General features: G+C 45.7%; 1 protein-coding gene across 13 annotated transcripts in view; it reads left to right on the forward strand.

Moving 5' to 3' along the window:
• The window catches only part of LOC146334097 (dual specificity mitogen-activated protein kinase kinase 2-like), a 70,481-nt gene that overhangs the window by 20,209 nt on the left and 30,521 nt on the right, over window positions 1-19,751 (forward strand). For 8 of the 13 annotated variants that reach the window (XM_084824976.1, XM_084824977.1, XM_084824970.1 and 5 more), the window contains 8 exons: window positions 477-687; window positions 1,099-1,245; window positions 5,080-5,157; window positions 6,235-6,286; window positions 13,859-13,983; window positions 15,506-15,719; window positions 17,645-17,709; window positions 19,315-19,376. In XM_084824976.1, coding sequence (XP_084681102.1) covers window positions 477-687; window positions 1,099-1,245; window positions 5,080-5,157; window positions 6,235-6,286; window positions 13,859-13,983; window positions 15,506-15,719; window positions 17,645-17,709; window positions 19,315-19,376 — 954 coding nt within the window. Of the gene's footprint in view, window positions 1-476; window positions 688-1,098; window positions 1,246-5,079; window positions 5,158-6,234; window positions 6,287-13,858; window positions 13,984-15,505; window positions 15,720-17,644; window positions 17,710-19,314; window positions 19,377-19,751 lie in introns of those variants that run through there. The other 5 variants (XR_014786402.1, XR_014786403.1, XM_084824971.1 and 2 more) reach the window with 5 other exon arrangements.

Below are 19,751 nucleotides of genomic sequence, written 5' to 3' on the forward strand. Positions count from 1 at the left end.
TCCCACCCATCTTGGACTCCTTTTCTCGTTAGCATCTCTTGCCATGGGACCTTACTGATCATCTTTAGGGCCTTCATGGGATCATTAGGGGGTAGGGTGCAACTCTGATGCAACTAGCTTACTTGAGGGAATAGAGAGAGAACACTGGTGTTCCTTATGCATCTCCCAGCTGGTGACATGCCTACCCCGTTAAACAGACCAAGAGTAGCTCGTTTAGGGCTGGAAAAAGATTTAAATTCCTATAAGCCAGCACGAATAATTTAGAAGCCAACTTTGTACAGAGCTATGACAACATTTAAAGTCTCCAGCACCAGGATTTGGGGAGCCATGGCGACTTGGAGTGGATTCCCTTGGTAATTTATGTGCAGGTCACATTGGCTTGATCTGTAGTTTGCAAATAGCCTTGCTTATCGAGCTTTGGCTTATGCAGCGGGACCCTTAGCAGGTCCAATGGTTCTCCCTCCGTTTTTCCTCAGAGCACATCTTGTTGACCTCCAGAAGAAACTGGAAGAGCTGGAGCTGGATGAGCAGCAAAAGAAGCGGTTGGAGGCTTTCCTCACTCAGAAGGCCAAAGTTGGAGAGCTGAAAGATGATGATTTTGAGAGCATTTCGGAACTGGGAGCTGGCAATGGCGGAGTGGTCACCAAAGTACAACACAAACCCTCAGGGCTAATCATGGCACGGAAGGTGAGGCAGGGGGAAGAGGGAGGATGAAGTCTCTTCCAGTATGACCAAATGTTTTGGGGGTTTCTTTAGGAAGCCAGAGATAGCAAGCAATAATAACACCACAACAGTAAACGTATGAAGTGATGAGAGTTCTTTGGCATCTTACAGAGCCAGTTTACATGGGGAGAGAGTGGGCACACTGCCTGCAGTGCCCCAGTCACTTCCACTTTTAATCCACAACCTGCAGTCAGCCCATTTGTATGTTGTTGAGCGTGACATGCGAACTTGGAGCACTGAATTATTTAGGGACTAAATAACCCAGCGGTTAACCCAACAACAAACCATGGGAAGCAACAGTGAAACAGCTCTCAGGGCTGCTCTGTGTGTCCTTCAGTCCTTGACTCCCCCCCTCCCCCCGCTTCCTCTCTGCAGCTGATTCACTTGGAGATCAAACCTGCCATCCGAAACCAGATCATCCGTGAGCTCCAGGTGCTCCATGAGTGCAACTCCCCATACATTGTGGGTTTCTACGGCGCCTTCTACAGTGACGGGGAGATCAGCATCTGCATGGAGCATATGGTGAGGCCACGTTCCCTCAGGTGGCTTGTTCAGTGCCAACAGCTTTGGGGGAAGACTGCCATGTTTTGACCATAGTTCAGCTTTCCCCAACCTTGTGCTGTCTAGATGTGTTGGACTGCAACTCCCATCATCCCCATCCAGCATGTGGCTGGAAATTACAGCAGTTGCAGCCCAACAGTCTGGAGGGCACCCATTTGGGAGAGGCTGCTGTAGCTCCTCTGCACATCCAGGTCATGCAGAACTGGCATAACATACTCGACTAAGTGTGTAGTGATTCTAATACAGTTTCTCCTTTGTTTGCATTTCTACACTGGCTCCCTGTGCTTTAGGCTCCATGTCTTTATTTTTAAAGACTTTTCTCTCCATGTTTATTTACCTTCTCCCCCGCTTCCTGCTCCTTTCAGGTTCACCTATCACCCATTGTTCCTTTTCCCCTAATCCTGCCTCTGTGTCTTCTGTCAAGCTCTTCCTAGTGCTGGAAAAATATTTAAAAGCCTAGGTGCTGACATCAGCTCTTCTTAGGAGCCAGCCTCAAGCAGACCTGAGAGAATGTTTGATTTCTCAACACCATCAGTAACTTTTATAGATAAATAGGTGCTTGTGGTTTTCCCGTGCCTGGAACCAAATGTATCTCCCCATTCTATCAAGCCATCTCTCTCTCCTTCTCATCCCTTAATGTACCACTCTAGCCCAAACGTCTCTGCACTTGCTACACCTTCTTACCCCTCCCTTGCTACACCTACATATATCAAACTCATCTGCTGGTTCTGGAATGGGTAGCCCACATTGTGATAGGACTTGATCCAGTCTCTCAAGCTTCTTCATATTGGCATAGAATTAATGAGACATGAAAAAGAAATCCATTGTCTTGTTCCTGAGCTGTTTAACCTTGTCATCACTGTCCCAGACCTCTCAACATATGCTCTTGAAGATGATGTGGATATTGCAACTCGTTCAGAACACTGCTGGGTACAAGTCAGAATAGTAGCATTGTGCCCATTTGGAAATACCTGTGAATTTCAAGGCTCAATTTGATGTGTGGGCATTGGCCTCCAAAGCCCTAAAATGTCTTGTCGTGGGAGCCTTGTGGGAGGGGTTGCTCCCATATGAACTTCCCTGAAGTATAAGATCCACTGGGGAGGCCCAGCTTCAAGTTCCAGCTTACTCAGAGGCCAGATCAGTCTCTGCAAGAATTGGGGCCTCTTCAGTTGCCTGTTCAGAGTTTTGAAACATCCTTCTGTGGGCTGTTAGTCTTGTTCATTCTGCCAGCATGTGTGAAGTTGTCTTTTCACTTTTTGCGGGTGGGGGTCAACCAGCAACTTTTGGGTTGTCTGTTGTGTTTTCAGTTTATGCATGGATTTTATTTTAGTTTTGCTCTAGTTTCCGTTTAAGTCTCCTTTTTCACATGTGGTAAAGAGACAGCTGCGCAAGGGCATAACAGAGGCATGCAGGGTGCAGAGAAAGTTGATAGAGGGGTTTGCGGGCCGGGGGAAAGTCTCCCTCATTAGTATTAGAACTACTTGGATTGGGAGTTCATTCAGGGCAGGCAAAAGAAAGTACTTCACACAACGTGTAATTTATTTATGGAACTGACTGCCACAAGTTGTGAGGATGGCGGCTGACTTAGATGGCTTTAAAAGGAGATTAGAGAAATTCATATAAGGTATCGATGGCTATGAGTCACTTATGATGGCTTTATGGAGCTTATGGAAGATTCAGAGGCAGAAAGCTCCAGTTCCAACTGCCGGCGGGCAACAGCAGTTAAAAGAACACTGAAGTTCTTTTAAAAAACTTTTTTACAAACAAACAAAAGCTGCTAAAATCGGTAACAGACCAGCATCTGCAGAATTAGCAATATATAAAAATAGTTCTGCAGTTCTGTTAAAAGCTTGAGAGAGAGAGAGAGAGAGAGAGAGAGAGGTAGCTTTCTTTCAGCATGTAAAAGATACTAATTTGGATGCCAGGCAAACATGTTTGGGGAGGGCATTATATAATCAAAATGGCACAGCAGAGAAAAGCCTTGTTCCTGGTAGCCACTCACCTGGATGCTAAAAGTGAGGTCATCCAGAGCAGAGCCTTGGCCAGTGCTCTTGGCAAGTGGTCAGGTTCAGGCAGCAGAAAGCAGGCCTTGAGAGATGTTGGAGGTTTGTCTGAACCTGGTTCAGGGCAAGGCAAGCGTGTCTCTAGTGCAGAATGTGGTAGCCCCCTTCATTTAGTATCGGAAGTGCTGCCAGCTGGTGACTTCTTCAGTCATTTCATAGAGCCCTGTGAATTCTGTATCTGAGAAACAAAGCAGTCCAAGCGCATTATGCCAGTGATTGCTGAACTTTATCCTAGAGAGTCTCCTTAAGACATGGGAAAGAAAATTCTGGTAGAAACACAAGGGGCAGCTAGTGTGTGCAGCACTGGTGGGAGGAGGGGGGTGGATGGTTGGAACTTCTCCTGGGAGCAGATCCTAACTTGGCCACATAGTTGCTCCAGAGCAGGTTCTGACTCCGGAGCATCACTTCCTTGTTTGCACAATGGGAATGGTAGTGGCTGTCCTCACAGGGTAGTTCTGAGTAATGATTTGCAAAGCAGTTTACATGACAAATGACTGGCAAAGGGCAGCCTTAATGGTGAACATAGAGAAATGGGAAGCTGGCTTACACAGTCCTATACAGAGTTAAGTGTGTGCCCTCCTGTGCCCCACTGCAACCTTCCCCAGACTCTGCTCTCCATGTTGGCTGGGACTGATGGGAGTGAGTCTAGAACATCTGGTGGGCACCAGGTTGGAGTACACCATCCTATGTCAACTAACCTGTAACCCAGCCTAAGCATGTAAAACAGAACTAATTGCACATTTCCCCGCTGTCTTTTCCCCTGCCTCTGTTTCCCTTCTATCAGATTTTAGATTTGTAGGCTCCTCGGGGTAGGGGAAGTCCTCTTGTCCACTCTAAGGTGCCACATTGATGGCACTAAAATAATAACAAAGGCAGAGTATACATTTAGTAAATATAAACTATGGGAGGAGGCTGCTTTATACCAAGTCAGACTCAGATCATCAATCCATCTGGCAGTGGCACTCCAGGGTTTAGTGTGTGTTAAGATGTTTGCACTGCTGCTGTTATTTACTTTGGTTTTTACTCTGGTTTTATTCTGTTTTAAACTTTTCAAGGGTCATGTTTGATTATGTTTTATTTTATCGTTGGAAGTCTTGTTTTATGAACTGTTCAAGAGTGCTTCGGCTATTGGGCAGCATAGAAATGTAATCCGTAAATGAATAAATACTGGTGCTTGCCACGTATCTGTAGAATCTCTGTCCCTTGAGACACACCAAACTGAATGCTTTCCCTAACATTTCGAGACTTGATTTATTTAGTCTCCATTCGGATGACTCTGGTTGTGATTCTCAGGCCAAATCATGTGCTATAGCCCAACCACATATTTTTGAAACACATGTGTGCGCTCACACTGTAACATGCTTTGAGGCTTATAAATAGATATCAAAGAAGGAGAAACCCTGGGATACAATGAATACATAATCAATAATAAAAGCTTCAGGAAAATAGAGAGATTTGCTTTGTTGGCCTTCCCGAACTTTTATCAGTAAAATGGGGAGTGGAAGTGGCAATGCACCCTTGCATGTGACGGGAAAAGAGATGGGTCAGCTCAGCTTTCCCCAACCTGGTGCCCTCCAGATGTTTTGGACTACAACTTCTAGCATTCCTGACCATTGGCCGTGTCGGCTGGTGCTGATGGGAGTTGAAGTCCAAAACATCTGGGGGGTACCAGGTCAGGGAAGACTAGGTGAACTCCACACAGTCTATCAGCTAACCTTTTATCTGAATTTAGGATGGAGGCTCCCTGGATCAAGTTCTGAAAGAAGCCAAGAGAATTCCAGAGGAAATCTTGGGGAAAGTCAGCATTGCAGTGAGTGTACTGCTGCCTTCCTTGGGGGGAGGGGGGGAGTTTGAAGGATAATTCTGGCCTTTCCAGAAAAGAGGCTTTTCTCACTTGAATCTTTCTACAGGGTGTTTGAATATTGAGTTGTCTGTTTCTTATACCTCTGGAAACTACTTCCCACCTGCTTCTTGTGAGCTGCTTGCCAAAAGGAGTGTCTCAAAAATAATAGGTTTCAATTGTGAACTCTTTAGTGATGAGGACTCTTCTTGTCTACTCTTCCTGCCTTCATTCTTTGGAACTAAGCAGCTGATAACAATTCAAATACTTGCATGCATCATCTTGAAGTTTACCTTCTCCTTTCACATGAAAGAGAGCTTCTCAAATCATGTTAACGGGGGAAATACCCTCAGGTCTCTGCAAGACTAACGGACAATAGAAAGTCAAGTTTTTCTGCTGAGCTCACTGCTACCCCTTCTCTCTTGGAGAAGGCAGGGCAAATGGAGAGAGCAGGACTCATGCTTGGATGCATAATGGGAGCTCAGCAAAACAATGTTCCTGAAAGAGGGGGATGGGAACAGGTGTGTATGTTGGTTCTGTCACTTCTTGACATGGGTATGATGGATTTAGAATGGTTGGGAGGAGGGAGGAATCGGGAAGCAGGAGAAACCTCACCTGCTAAGTACCTGTTCCTCCCTGAGCCCTCCTGAAAGTCTGTAACAAGATGACAGAATGATAGTGGGAACTTGAAGCTAAGTGTAATTGGGACCAGTTATTTCTGGCCCAGCCAGTGGGAAGAAACCAGCCACGCTGTGGAGGAATCATAGAATAGTAGGGTTGGAAGGGGCCTACAAGGCCATCGAGTCCAACCCCCAAGAGTGGTTGAGGTGGAAGAGTTTGCAAAAGAGGTAATCTCCCTTGTATTGGCCAACACTCAGAAAGGTTTGTGCTCCTTGAAAGGTCTGGTTTGATCAGAGCCTTATAGTTTACTTAAGAAGCCTGTTCTTCCTCCTCCCCCTTGCCCCCCAAAGCCTTTGTTTTCCACCTCCTGGCCTTGCCATGACCTTTCTCTTCTCCTCCCCCTGACCCCACCTTTCCTACCTACAGGTTCTGCGAGGGTTGGCTTACCTTCGAGAGAAGCACCAGATCATGCACAGAGGTGAGAGGTAGTCAGGTGTGTGTGTGTTCATTCTGTGCCGAGGGGACCCAGATTGTACATTGGAAATGAATTACCCAAGGGCAATAGGTTTGTGTAGACTTACTCAACATTACTCTGCTTCCAAAGTTTGACTCTGCAATTGTTCAGAATCTTTTTGCCCCCTAAAACCATCCTGTTGCTGATTAGAAGATGAGTAGGAGCAAGAAAAAGTGAAAGCAAACTGTTTCAGGGACCACTTGAAATTTCCAGGCTGTTGCTTGAGCCTCTCATATTGCTTGGAGTGACCAAACCAGCACTAGAGTGCCAGGACATACCAGGGACTCTGGAATCATCCTCCTCCTCCTCTGTGGCCTCAGGCAGGAGAGTATAGTTCCCTATTCTGTTGGGCGTCATGGAGGAAGGGGCATTTATTTCCTTAGCCCTGGGAGAGACTCTGAGAGCTATTAGTACTAGAGCCGAGCTATTTGTACTAGATTTTGCTCCAGAGCTTTGTGTGTCGTATTTAAGCAAGATTAGTAGCAGCAAGAGTGCTGCAGAGAAGGGATAGTTGCGCTTCTCTTACACAGAGTCAGACTGTTAGTTCTGCCAACTCTGACTGGCAGTAGTTCTCCGAGGTCTTTCTCCTGGTAGTGCCACCTTAGATCCTTTTAACTGGCGATGTTGGATGTTGCCCGCCTCCCAGCTGAGCAGAGCAGAGCAAGCTGCTCCAGCTGGTCCAGGGACTACAGAAGCAGGCAAGCTCCCAGAGAGCGAGCGGACAGAGCGAGCGGACAGGGGGAGCAAACAGGAGTTGGCCAGGGGAGTTGCAGTGGTTGAAGAGACAGAGGAGACAAAGGAGACAGAGGCTAAGAGGTAAGTGGGTTGCAGGAAGCCCAGGGGGCTGCCCTTTATCCTTCTGATTGGCTGTGAGCTCACCAGGTGCTTCTGAGAGCTCCAACTGAATTGGAGGGGTGCGGCCTGAGTACTCCCAGCAGCTGACTGGGCGGGAAGCTTCAGTCTGTTTCCCGCCTCCCAGCTGAGTTGAGCTGAGCAGAGCAGAGCAGAACAAGCTGCTCCAGCTGGTCCAGGGACTACAGAAGCAGGCAAGCTCCCAGAGCGCGAGCGGACAGAGCGAGCGGACAGGGGGAGCAAACAGGAGTTGGCCAGGGGAGTTCAGCAGGGGAGGTCAAGGGGGAGGCCCCTAACATTTTTTTTTAATTATTTTTATTTTTTATTTTAACTAACTTTTTTCCATTTATTTGTCTTGTAACACACACTTTCATACCAGTGGGACTCTGCTTTTAACCTCTACTGAGTAGAGGAGCAGGCACAGGCTAGTCTAGAACAATCACAAAGCTAGACACAGAAAGGGAAAAGGGGCTATGGAAGGACAAGACTCTCCAGTGGTGGTGACCTGCAAGGTGTGTGCAATGTTTGTTTTCTTGCCTGAGAACAACATGGCCGACACCTGCAACAAGTGCAAGTTGATCACGCTGCTGGAGGAAAAAGTAAGTGGGCTGGAGCGGCGACTGTCGACCCCCCGGGGAATAAGAGAACACGAAGAGTTCTTGGACAGAATGGGGGAACTACAGCAGCAAAGGGCAGACCAGAAGCTTGAAGAGCAACAGCAAGATGAGGCAGTGGGAAATGCTGAGGTGAAGAAAAATGGAATAGAGGATACTCCTTGGAAAAGGGTGACAGTTAGGAGAAGAAGAACTAGATGCCCCTCTGCACCAGTGGAAGCAGTGGAGCTGTGGAACCGATTCCAGGTACTTGCGGATGAGACTGGAGGACAGCCTACAGAGGAAGAATCACAGGGGAACCTGCATGAGAGTGAGCAAGAGGCTAAAGGTCAGTCAAACAGAGGCGATGAAACCCAGGCCTACAAGAAGAAGAAGAGAAGAGTGGTAGTAGTGGGAGACTCCTTGCTGCATGGGATCGAGACCCAAGTATGTCACGAAGACCCGTGGACTCGCCAGGTATGTTGTCTCCCGGGAGGACAGATTAGAGACGTGACTGAAGGGTTGCCTGCACTCATAAAGCCCACTGACAGGTATCCCTTTCTTCTCATCCATGTGGGAACAAATGATACCGCCAAGCGGAGCTACGAAGAGATCACGTCAGATTTTGAAGCTTTGGGAAGGAAACTCAAGAACTTTGGGGCCCAGATAGTTTTCTCATCCATCCTTCCAGTAGTTAGAAGAGGGATAAAAAGGGAACAAAAAATACTCCCGGTGAATGACTGGCTACGAAGGTGGTGCCGACGAGAGAGATTTGGATTCTGGGACCACGGGCTATACTTCCTGGAAGATGGGCGGTTGGCTAGGGACGGGTTGCACCTCACAAAGGCTGGGAAGAATGTGTTTGGCCACAGCATGAAGAACTTCATCAGGAGGGCTTTAAACTGAATCTTGCGGGGAAGGGAGATGTAATGTTGGGGGTAACAGTGGACGTAGGCGCATGCACTGCAACGGAGAGAACAGCTCTGATAGTGCCCAATAACAGTCTTCAGACACGTGTAGGAAGAAAGCCAGACTATGAAGCACATGGTTTTCGATGTCTATATACTAATGCCCAGAGTATGGGAAACAAACAGAACAAACTTGAACTCTTAATACAAGAGGGAAATTATGACCTGATAGGTATAACTGAGACTTGGTGGGATGACTCTCATGACTGGAATACAGCAATGGAAGGATATCACTTGTTCAAAAAGAACAGGAGGAACAGAAAGGGAGGTGGGGTTGCACTGTATGTGAAAAATACATATCTCTGCACAGAAATACAGGAGGAGGAGCTTGGTAGCCCCATCGAGAGCATCTGGGTTGAAATAAATGGAGCAAAGAATAAAAGGAACCTGGTGGTCGGAGTCTACTACCGGCCACCCAATCAAGGAGAAGACGAGGATGAAACTTTTGAAAAGCAAATAGCCAATGTTTTAAGGAAGCATGATGTAGTAGTAATGGGGGACTTCAATTTCCCCGATATTTGTTGGGAGACAAATTCTGCAAAACATGGCCCCTCCAGGAAATTCCTGACTTGTGTGGCGGATAACTTCCTCCTACAGAAAGTAGAGGAAGGAACTAGAGGATCGGCTATCCTTGACTTGATCCTAACCAACAGGGATGACTTAGTGGATAAAGTAGCAGTTACAGGAACTCTGGGGGAAAGCAACCATGTTGTACTTGAGTTCTTGGTTCTAAGGGAAGCAAAAGCTGAGTGTAGTCAAACGCGTACCCTGGATTTTAGGAAAGCTGATTTTCATAAACTCAGAACAATGATCAGTAAGGTCCCATGGCAAGCGACGCTAACGAGAAAAGGAGTCCAAGATGGGTGGGAGCTTTTAAAAAAGGAAATTCTCAAGGCACAATCACAAACAATTCCAACAAGAAGAAAAGGTAGAAGCCAATGTGGCTTCACAAAAAGCTTAGGGATGACCTGAAAACAAAAAAGGACACATATAGGAAGTGGAAAGAAGGCCAAGTAACAAAGGAAGAGTACAGGCAGGTAGCACAGAATTGCGGGGATGGCGTCAGGAAGGCTAAAGCGGAGAACGAGCTGAGGTTAGCGAGGGATGCTAAAAACAACAAAAAGGCTCTCTTCAGCTACGTGCATAGTAAAAGGCAGAGGAAAGAAATGGTGGTTCAGCTATTAAATAAGGATGGCAAAACGATAACAGATGACAAAGAAAAGGCAGAGGTGCTCAATTCCTACTTTGGCTCAGTCTTCTCCCAAAAGAGGGTCTATGAGCCCCCCTGGCAAAGGCGAAGTACAGGCTGAAGGGGCAGGATTGCAGCTGGAGATCGACAGGCATATGGTCAAGGAACACCTCATTACTTTGAATGAGTTCCAATCTCCAGGGCCAGATGAACTGCATCCTAGAGTCATAAAGGAACTGGCGGAAGAACTCTCAGAACCGCTGTCTATTCTCTTTGAGAAATCATGGAGGACGGGGGACGTGCCCGATGACTGGAGGAGGGCTAATGTTGTCCCTCTCTTCAAAAAGGGTAAAAAGGAGGAACCTGGGAACTACAGACCAGTCAGTCTGACATCAATCCCTGGGAAAATTCTGGAGCAGATCATAAAGCGATCCATCTGGAAGCACCTTGACAACAATGCCGTGATTACTCGACGCCAACATGGATTTGTCAAAAACAAGTCTTGCCAGACAAATCTGATCTCATTTTTTGATCAAGTCACCTCCCTTGTAGACTGTGGGAATGCTGTAGACATCATATACCTCGACTTCAGCAAAGCTTTCGACAAAGTGCCCCATGATACCCTGATGAGCAAACTAGCTCAAAGTGGGCTAGATGAAACAACGATCCGGTGGATCCACAGTTGGCTACAGAATCGGACTCAAGGAGTGCTTATCAATGGGACCTTCTCAAACTGGGGAGAGGTAACGAGTGGGGTACCGCAGGGCTCAGTCCTGGGCCCAGTGCTCTTCAACATTTTTATGAATGACTTGGAGGAGGAGGTGCAGGGAATGCTGATCAAATTTGCGGATGACACAAAATGGGGCAGGATAGCTAATACTTTGGAAGACAGAAACAAAATTCAAAGTGATCTGGATAGACTGGAGCGCTGGGCAGAAAACAACAGAATGACATTTAATAGGGACAAATGCCAAGTTCTGCACTTAGGAAAAAGAAACCAAATGCACGGTTACAAGATGGGGGATACGTGGCTCAACAACACTACAAGCGAGAAGGATCTTGGAATTGTTGTCAATCACAAGCTGAATATGAGCCAACAATGTGATGTGGCTGCAAAAAAGGCCAGTGCTCTTTTGGGCTGCATTAATAGAAGCATAGCTTCCAAATCCCGGGAAGTACTAGCTCCCCTCTACTCGGCACTGGTTAGGCCTCATCTGGAGTACTGTGTCCAGTTCTGGGCACCACACTTGAAGAAGGATGCAGACAAACTGGAGAGGGTTCAGAGGAGGGCAACAAAGATGATCAGAGGACTGGAAACCAAGCCCTATGAGGAGAGACGGAAAGAACTGGGCATGTTGAGCCTTGAGAAGAGAAGACTGAGGGGAGATATGATAGCACTCTTCAAGTACTTGAAAGGTTGTCCCAGAGAGGAAGGCCAGGATCTCTTCTCCATCATCCCAGAGTGCAGGACACGGAAGAATGGGCTCAAGTGACAGGAAGCCAGATTCCGGCTGAACATCAGGAAAATCTTCCTGAGTGTCAGAGCAATACGACAATGGAACCAATTACCTGGGGAGGTGGTGGGCTCTCCCACACTGGAGGCCTTCAAGACGAGGCTGGACAGCCATCTGTCGGGGATGCTCTGACTTGGACACCTGCATTGAGCAGGGGGTTGGACTCGATGGCCTTGTAGGCCCCTTCCAACCCTACTATTCTATGATTCTATGTTGAACTAGGAAAGGGCCCCTGGTTACTTTGTAGGGAAGGTCCTTTGTGGTTCTGAAATTTGATCAGATATAGGCCTCCGTGCTTCCAGGTTTTCTTCTACAGCAGGGCGTGGGGGACCTTTTCCCACTGAAGGGCCATTGATTGACATGAAAATTCATTCGATTGTATGTGGAGGTTGTACGATGGCAAAGCTTTCTCTCTGCTACCACATCCCTTCTCTATCCATTGCATACACACATGAGGAAGAGTGAGTCCACAGCTTTCAGACAGCTGGATGACACAAAGAGTTGCATGAAATTAGGCTAAGGGCCACAGGTTCCCCACCCCAGCTCTACAGTCATAAAGGCTGGGAACTTGCATTTAGTTTTTGTCTTGTTTAAAAAAAGAAGCACTGAAAGCTGATATTCATGGGAGGGGCCAAGTCTGCAGCTGATAGCAAACTGTGCCCTTGCTTCGTGAACGCTAAACATGTGCCTAACCCGAAGATTTGACCTGGACCTCCATTAGGCGCTTTGGAAAAAGCCCTGCTTCAGCTTGGATGATGTAATGCAAAATATACTGAATTAAACCAGGAACAAAAAGAGTTGGAACCAAAAGAGATTGGGAATTAAAACACTGTTTCCAAATTCATAATGGGGAAAGAATACTGTTGGGAGTCAACTGCCTGCCTGCGTAAGACACACAAAACGGGAAATGTCAGGGGGAAAAGCATAAACAATATTATAAATGATAATTAATGAAATTACTAATGAAAAATGAACCAGGGTGGATTGGTATATATCAAGTTTCCCATTGAAACATAATTCCTAAACAATTATGCAGATCTGATAGCTAAACCATGTTAATTTACAACTAAATAGAGTATTACACTATTTCATTCTAACAAGTGAGGTTTGCATCTCTGTCCCACTGTATATATTTTGCATGCTTTCCTTTTTTAGCTATAGAGGAAATGTCTTTAAAACATTCCCATATAGTCTTTTCTTATGACTAGCACCCATGACAGTTTGAGGTTAACAGCACAATCCCACATGTTTATTCAGCAATAAAATCCACTGAGTTCAATGGGGCTTACTCCCAGGCAAGTGGTTAAAGGATTGCATCCTAAGAATGGGAATACAGGCAGATGCACACTTGGCAATTTTGTTGTCTTTTCCTTTTCAGTGTTGTCCCTTTCTGCTTCATTCTGTCTTGGCCTTGCCTTGCCCTCACAAAACCAAAGTAGGGAACAAAAATGAACTGCACGTGACTGATAGCTTGAAGCAAACTTTGACAGTTACTGGGCAGACAAGAACAGTTTATTTTCATGAGGTGAAAATGAAATGCCTATGTTTGGGTGTAGTGTAAATATTCGTATTTGAGAAATTGGTTCTTCATTTGGATAGAAAACTTCCTTACACATTAAGCACATTATATAAGCACATTAGCCATACAGTTAATCTCTAAACTCTATACACTGAGGTTGTTCACATAACACAACAACCCTGAGTATGGGTTGAATTATTGGTTGTTGTTGAATCATGAGATGTTGTGTTGTGTGAACACAGCCACACCAACAAACTATGGTTTGTTAATCTCAAACCTTGTTAACGCAGCTGGATTCACACAACACAACCCAGGATTCATCAAAACCCCATACTCTAGGTTATGTTGTGTGAACCCAGTCACTATCTGATAGAGGTGTCAGTTTAGTTCAGAGATTAACTGTATAACTAACGTAGTTCTATCCAGATTATTTAATGTTAAATAATAACTAGATTGAGAAACTTAGTGTTTACATTTTTTTAAAAAAACCCATTAAAATATGATTTAAAGTTTTTAAAATCTCATCTTTCTGATTTTTTTTAAAGTACTGATTTTTATCCATCATGCTAAATTGTCTTTTTGTCTTAATGAACTACTCTGCCTTGATCGGGCCTGCTCCGGCTCCACCACCACGTAAGCACAGAACAGCAACAGTTCTATGCAACCTGTGCCTTTGCATATGTGACTTTTGTCAGAGAAACAGAAGTCAAGGTCCAGAACTTCCAAGAAGCAAGAGCTGGTAGGCTAATTCTGCTTAGGCGTTCACTGAATCACATGCACATCCCTAGTGAATACTTATGAATATGTGGAGCCTTCTCTTGGGTGCCTAGCTTGAATTGTTTTCTGTGGTGCTGCTCTTCAGTATTTTCCCTTTGTCTTTTTTTAAAAAATCCACTTGCAGATGTGAAGCCTTCTAATATCTTGGTGAATTCTCGGGGAGAGATCAAACTCTGTGATTTTGGGGTCAGTGGTCAGCTCATCGACTCCATGGCGAATTCTTTCGTGGGCACTCGATCCTATATGTCTGTATGTCCCTTTGTTCTCTTGTGGAGTGTTTTTACATCAGAAGTGGGGTGGGGGGAGGGGTCATGGCTTGTTCCATATACTTGAGGACAGCTAATATATGGCAATTTGTATGAGTGTCATGTGAAGTCTTATTTTGCCCTAGCATGTCTTTTGAATGTTGGTGTCCTGCTACAGCTACATTGTACATTCTCCTAAAACTATACATTTGGTGTTTGAAGTCTTTGGCAGGTGTTACAAAGCAAGACAGTGGAAAAATATAACAACTGTGGTTTGTTTTAAACATGTCCCTGTTTCTGATCTCTAGTATTTTGCATTCTTGTTTCCTTAGCATTTCTCTTAAATCCAATGGGCTATGAATGCCCTTTCGTGTTTAAGAAATTACTTTGTCAGAGTTGAATAAGAGCTTTTGGAACCTTGTGTTCATATCTGCTGTTTGTGAACAGGTTCAAACAGCATGGATGCGGGATTGTGGGAATTGTAGTCCAACACAGCTGGAGGCACCAGGTTGGGGAAGGCTGGTCCAGGCTGTCTAAAAAATTGGCTACCAGTCATGGTGGGCAAGTAATTGGGAACCAGTTGGGTGATGCTTAAACCTGGGGTGATGCTTAAAACTAGTGATGTTCAAAGGTTTGTTCTTGGATTTTTTGTAATCCCGCCCCCACACACCAGAGTATATTTAAGAGCATTTGGTATTTCAAAATAGCCAGAGAGAGATGTGCTGTTGAAGAATAATCAGCATGTGATCTAGAATATTTCAGAGGAGCACTGCCTCCTTCTCCCTACCCCCACCCCCATAGCATGGCACCACAGGTATTGATGGAGGATGCTTTACAACCAGAGCTGCTACATTGACAATGTACATTATTTAATTCATGGAATTAAACTTCCTGGTCCAAACCTCTGCCTCTGTTTCAGTTCTCAAGGCATGGCCTCTGCAAAGTCAACACAAAAGGGCCTTTTCAGTAATTAGCTGCAGCCATAGGTTCTTTCTTTCCTGTGGGGAAGGGAAAGGCATCTTTTGCTGTCTAGTTTGTCTGCCTTTTCACAGGAATTGCCATTAGTATTAATGTTGTTATTTACATTTCTATTCCACCCCATAGCTGAAGCTGTCTGGGCGGTTTACGAAAGTTAAAACATTAAAATACAATATACAAAGTTTAAAAACTATTTACATAAAAGCACATGGACCGTATATATAAACAGTTGTGCTATTTATTTTTGTAATATTCATATACTGCCCAATAATGAAAGTTCTTTGGGCGGCTTATAGTAATCCAGAAACAGGCTTGTAAGGAGCCATTCACCACTGGTGACTAAACCTCCAGCTGACTGGATAGAGGACGCTTGTTTTTATCAACAGAAAAATCAGTCCTCTTATTCTTCCAGTTGCTGTGCCACAAATGCCTGACAGTAGTATGTGTGGGCGGCCAGGCTTTTTAAAAATATTGAAGGAGCTAGTGATTGCTGCAGACCTGTGCTTTTGCAAGACTGTGCTAATGCCTCCCCTTTCAACTGCTTGCAGCCTGAGCGTTTACAAGGCACTCACTACTCGGTTCAGTCTGACATCTGGAGCATGGGCCTCTCCCTCGTGGAGCTATCGATTGGAAGGTATCCCATCCCCCCGCCAGATGCCAAGGAACTGGAAGCAGTATTCGGCCGCCCCATGGTCGGTGGGGCAGAAGGGGAACCCCACAGTGTCTCGCCACAGCCAAGGCCCTCAGGATGCCCCATTAGCGGTAGGGGCTGTATCAGGAGCCATGCTGCCAATCAGATTACTATCTCTAGGTTTTGCTTCCAGAGGCAAAGCTAGACTTCCTTTGCTAGCCAAACTGGGTCTGATGGTTCCTCTAGATTGGTGTTACTTGTTCAAAGCAAGGGAAGGACCAAACACTCCCTGTCATATTGGCCAGTGGTCCATCAGCAGCCCCATCTGTCTACTGGTCACCATGCCATATTAAGGCAGAGTGGTGGCTGTGACTGGAGTGGGGGCAGAGGCATGGTGGGTCCCAATGGAACTCCATGGCCCTGGATTTGACCTTTAATGTAACTGCTTCTACACTTAATTTGAGTCTGGCAACCTGAAATTTCATGCCAAGCCGTTTATGGAAATGAGAACACGAGACTTGACAGCCGTTCTCTCTCACCCTCATTCTGTTCCCCGGTAGTGGCCTCCCAGAAACCTCTGGGAAGGCTCTGAAATAAGGCATGACCCAGTGTGACCTAGTGGTTAGAATTAGTCTGCAGGGACTGTTTAAAATCCCCACTCAGCAATGAAGCCCTTGCTGGGGTGACCTTGGTACACTCACAATCTCTCAGGTTGACCTACATCACAGAGTTGTTATGAAGAAGAAAGGGGAGCGGAGACCCATGTGTGCAGCCCTGAACTGCTTGGAAGAAAGGTGGGATATAAATGTAAGAATGAAGGAGGTAGCCATCCCCTGTTCATCCCTAATATCTAGTAATAGGAAAAATCCTGTCCCTGCACATGGCGATTCCACTTGTAGCTGTCATGCCCAGTTGCCACTGATAGATATATTTATGGAGGATAGGTCTAATTAACCTGTCTTGAGTCTTTATTTATTGCCTGGCTTAAAAAATTGTGTATCACGATAACCCAGGGGCAAATATTAAAGCAACTGCATATCATGAAATAGGTAATGAGGTACGACTCATTTCAATACAGTCAGATTTAGTGGCTAATACATAGAGAAACCACAATTGCTAATGAGCAAAGGGAAGCGAGTTAGTATACCACCCGAAAGGCCAGATGTTAAATTTTGGCAAACCTTAACTACTCACTGAATTGGCTTTCCTCATCTATTGTGCAAAGCACAAGCTGCAAACTTGTCACCCCTTAAGTATAATGCCTTCCCTTGATTTTCCAGAAGAGAGCCTGCTTTAGATATGCTTCTAAATCGTGTCCATATTTGTGGGTTTTACCCAGGCAGATGGCTGGCCGGCCACTGCATGAACAGAATGCTGGACTAGATGGACCCTGAGGCTGGCAAGATGCATCTGGTTTGGTGGATCACAAGTTGTGCTGGCCTGGCCAACCACAGCCCTGTGCCCTTGAAATTGCTTAACTTACAACAGTGCTGTACATAGTCTTTCTCATTAACCCTCGTCAACCTGACAGTGGGAGTTAGAGCTACCCATGTGTATTATGACAAGAGGTGCTTGATGGTGGGGAGCCATTTAGCAGCATAGCTTTCAAATGCCATTTTGATTGTCTGAAATGCCCTGTTGTCCAAACCCAGTCATCATGGGATGTTGGAGGGTTAGACAACCCTTGCTTAACCCCTTCTGCAAATCATAGGTTAAGCAAGGGTTGTTTAACTCTCGAATAACTCACAGTGACCAGGTTCGGACGACACAGTACATCCCCTAGATGACACAGTGCATCCCCCAATCAGACCGCTCAAGGGTTGCGCAATCAAACTGACCATGGCACACCCATTAAATAACCCATGATGGGCAGGTCGTGCAAGCCAGGTCAATGCCTCATTTTATTTCAGTTGCACTATTTGGGGTTCAGTTTTCTTGCATTCCTGGACTCTTGCTTACTTGCTCATTAAGAGAATATAAACCTTTTTGCGGTTTCTTTTTAATGCATTGCATGTGGGCATCTTCTCATCTTGTTTCTGTGCCTTTTACCCTGCAGGGCATGGGATAGACAGTCGGCCTGCAATGGCCATCTTCGAATTGCTGGACTACATTGTTAATGAGGTTGGTGGCTGGAAGAGGCTTTGGTGGGCTTTTTGCTTCATACTTTTAAAATAATGGAAAGGGGGGAGAAACTGGAGTTGTGTCTTTATTACTGTGCTGCACAAAATGCAGAATCTAGGATTAAATTTGGCTTCTCAAGTAACTAGCCCATACGATTGTGCAGAAGGGTTGGAAAAAATGAAGGGGTGGGAGCAGTGCCTTCTGTCCCCTGTATGCCCCTGTCTCAGTAATATAGCCTGATCTTTGCTGTATGCCTTCCCAATCCAGTCTTCCTTTCCTTTCTTTTGCATGTGTTTAAAATTTGCACAATAAATTAAATTGCCACAACCAGACTAAACTTTGCAAGTTAAGCCAAGCCCATTTCATAGCACCCAAGAATGGGGGGGGGGGGGTCATTCTGTTCCCTCCTGTGGATTATTATTTATCATTTCTAGAGTGCCTATAAGAATGAGGTGCTGTGCATGAAATTGAAATTGACACTGGGCCTGCTCCTTAGGCTTACCATCTGAACAAATTAAGGCATGGAAGGGGAAGGGATGTGAAGGGAAAATGTAGATGTACCTGGGTGAAGAGGTGAGTTCTAAGGTGCTTAACTGCATCAGTGGAAGGAGCCAGAGGGAGGCCAGAAGGCAGAGAGTTCCAAAGTTAAGGAGCAGCAAGTGTGGGGGGGGTGCTGTCACAGAAGTGGAGAATATCATTTGTGTTTTATGGGAGGACAGTTGTAGCAGAGGAGTGAGGAGAGGAAGAACCACTGAGAGTGAGAGAAGAGCATGGTATTAGGAGTCACTAGAAAAAGTCTGGATCAAATATGGGAACAAAGAAGGAACTACTGCAGGGAGCAGGATCAGCCCTCACAACCCCAGACCACATTCAGAAGGATGGCTATGCTAGCCCATTGTCACTAAAACGCCAAAGAGTTCTTTGGGAGCTTAAGAGATGAATGAATGTGTGGCGGCGTAAGACTTTGTGGACTAGGAGAGAGCAGATGGACTCCAGAGACGGAGCTTCCAGAACAAGTAATCCTGGTGGGCACTGAAGGCCTGCTATGTTCCCTGGCTTCATACCCTGTGATGGCTAGAAGCTTTTTCTAACCCAAAGCCAAGATTCTTGGGATCTTAGGTTCTGCACCAGATATTAGCACTTGAGGCCAAGTCCCTGCAGACGTGTAGCTCTTCTGGTATTGACAGCTATAGGCTGCTCTGTGTTACATTTCCAGGCCTGGAGAAAGGCTCATAAAGGACTTCCTTTTGACGCCTCAGTGCCTTAATTCCTCCTTGGCTCAGGGGTCAGTAATATTAACAGTTCAATGTTTTAAATTTGTAACAAAATAGGCAATATCAATCATTAAACCCCAATATCAGTTGATATTTCTCTATTATTAAAATACATAAAATTGCTGGATATAGAATTTTTTTCAGTGCAGTTGGGTATTTATAAATTAAATGACATACCAGCCCTTTCTATTCATTTATTTCCATTCAGAGGGTCAAATGTTCCTGGGCCTCTGTCCATCACACTCGGTCTCCATCTCCCAGGCTGCTTTTCTCAATTGATTCTGCTTTTCCCAAGTCTAACCTCTGTGCCTTTTCTCCCCTGTTTTTCCAGCCACCTCCAAAGCTGCCGATGGGGGTTTTCACTCAAGATTTCCAGGAGTTTGTAAATAAATGGTAAGGATTTGCTTTTATCAAGGGGAGGTATAAGACCCTGGGACGGTGGGGGAGAAGGTGTCTGTTGGACAGAGCCTATGAGAGCATCTTCTCCCAAATGCGTATGGACACAAAGTTGCAGCTTCCCAATTCTGCTCCCCAGCCTTGCAAACAGCCCCACTGGGGTGTAAGAACCAGTTCAGAATCCTCTTCCCCACCTTTCCCTTTTTATGGGACACCACTAACTAATATGGGTATATGTGGACAGGTGGGCTAGCAGTGTTCTGGCTGTAAGGCTGACTCTTCCTTTTGCCTGAGTTAGAGGGGATGGGACTGTCCTCTTCTCCCTACATGGCTCTGTTTGTGGGTGGGGTGAGTTGGAGCAGCTGATGGAGT

Source organism: Heloderma suspectum, chromosome W, assembly GCF_057233095.1.
Source record: "Heloderma suspectum isolate Gila_16-S chromosome W, 16-S_ref, whole genome shotgun sequence".
NCBI lineage: Eukaryota > Metazoa > Chordata > Lepidosauria > Squamata > Helodermatidae > Heloderma > Heloderma suspectum.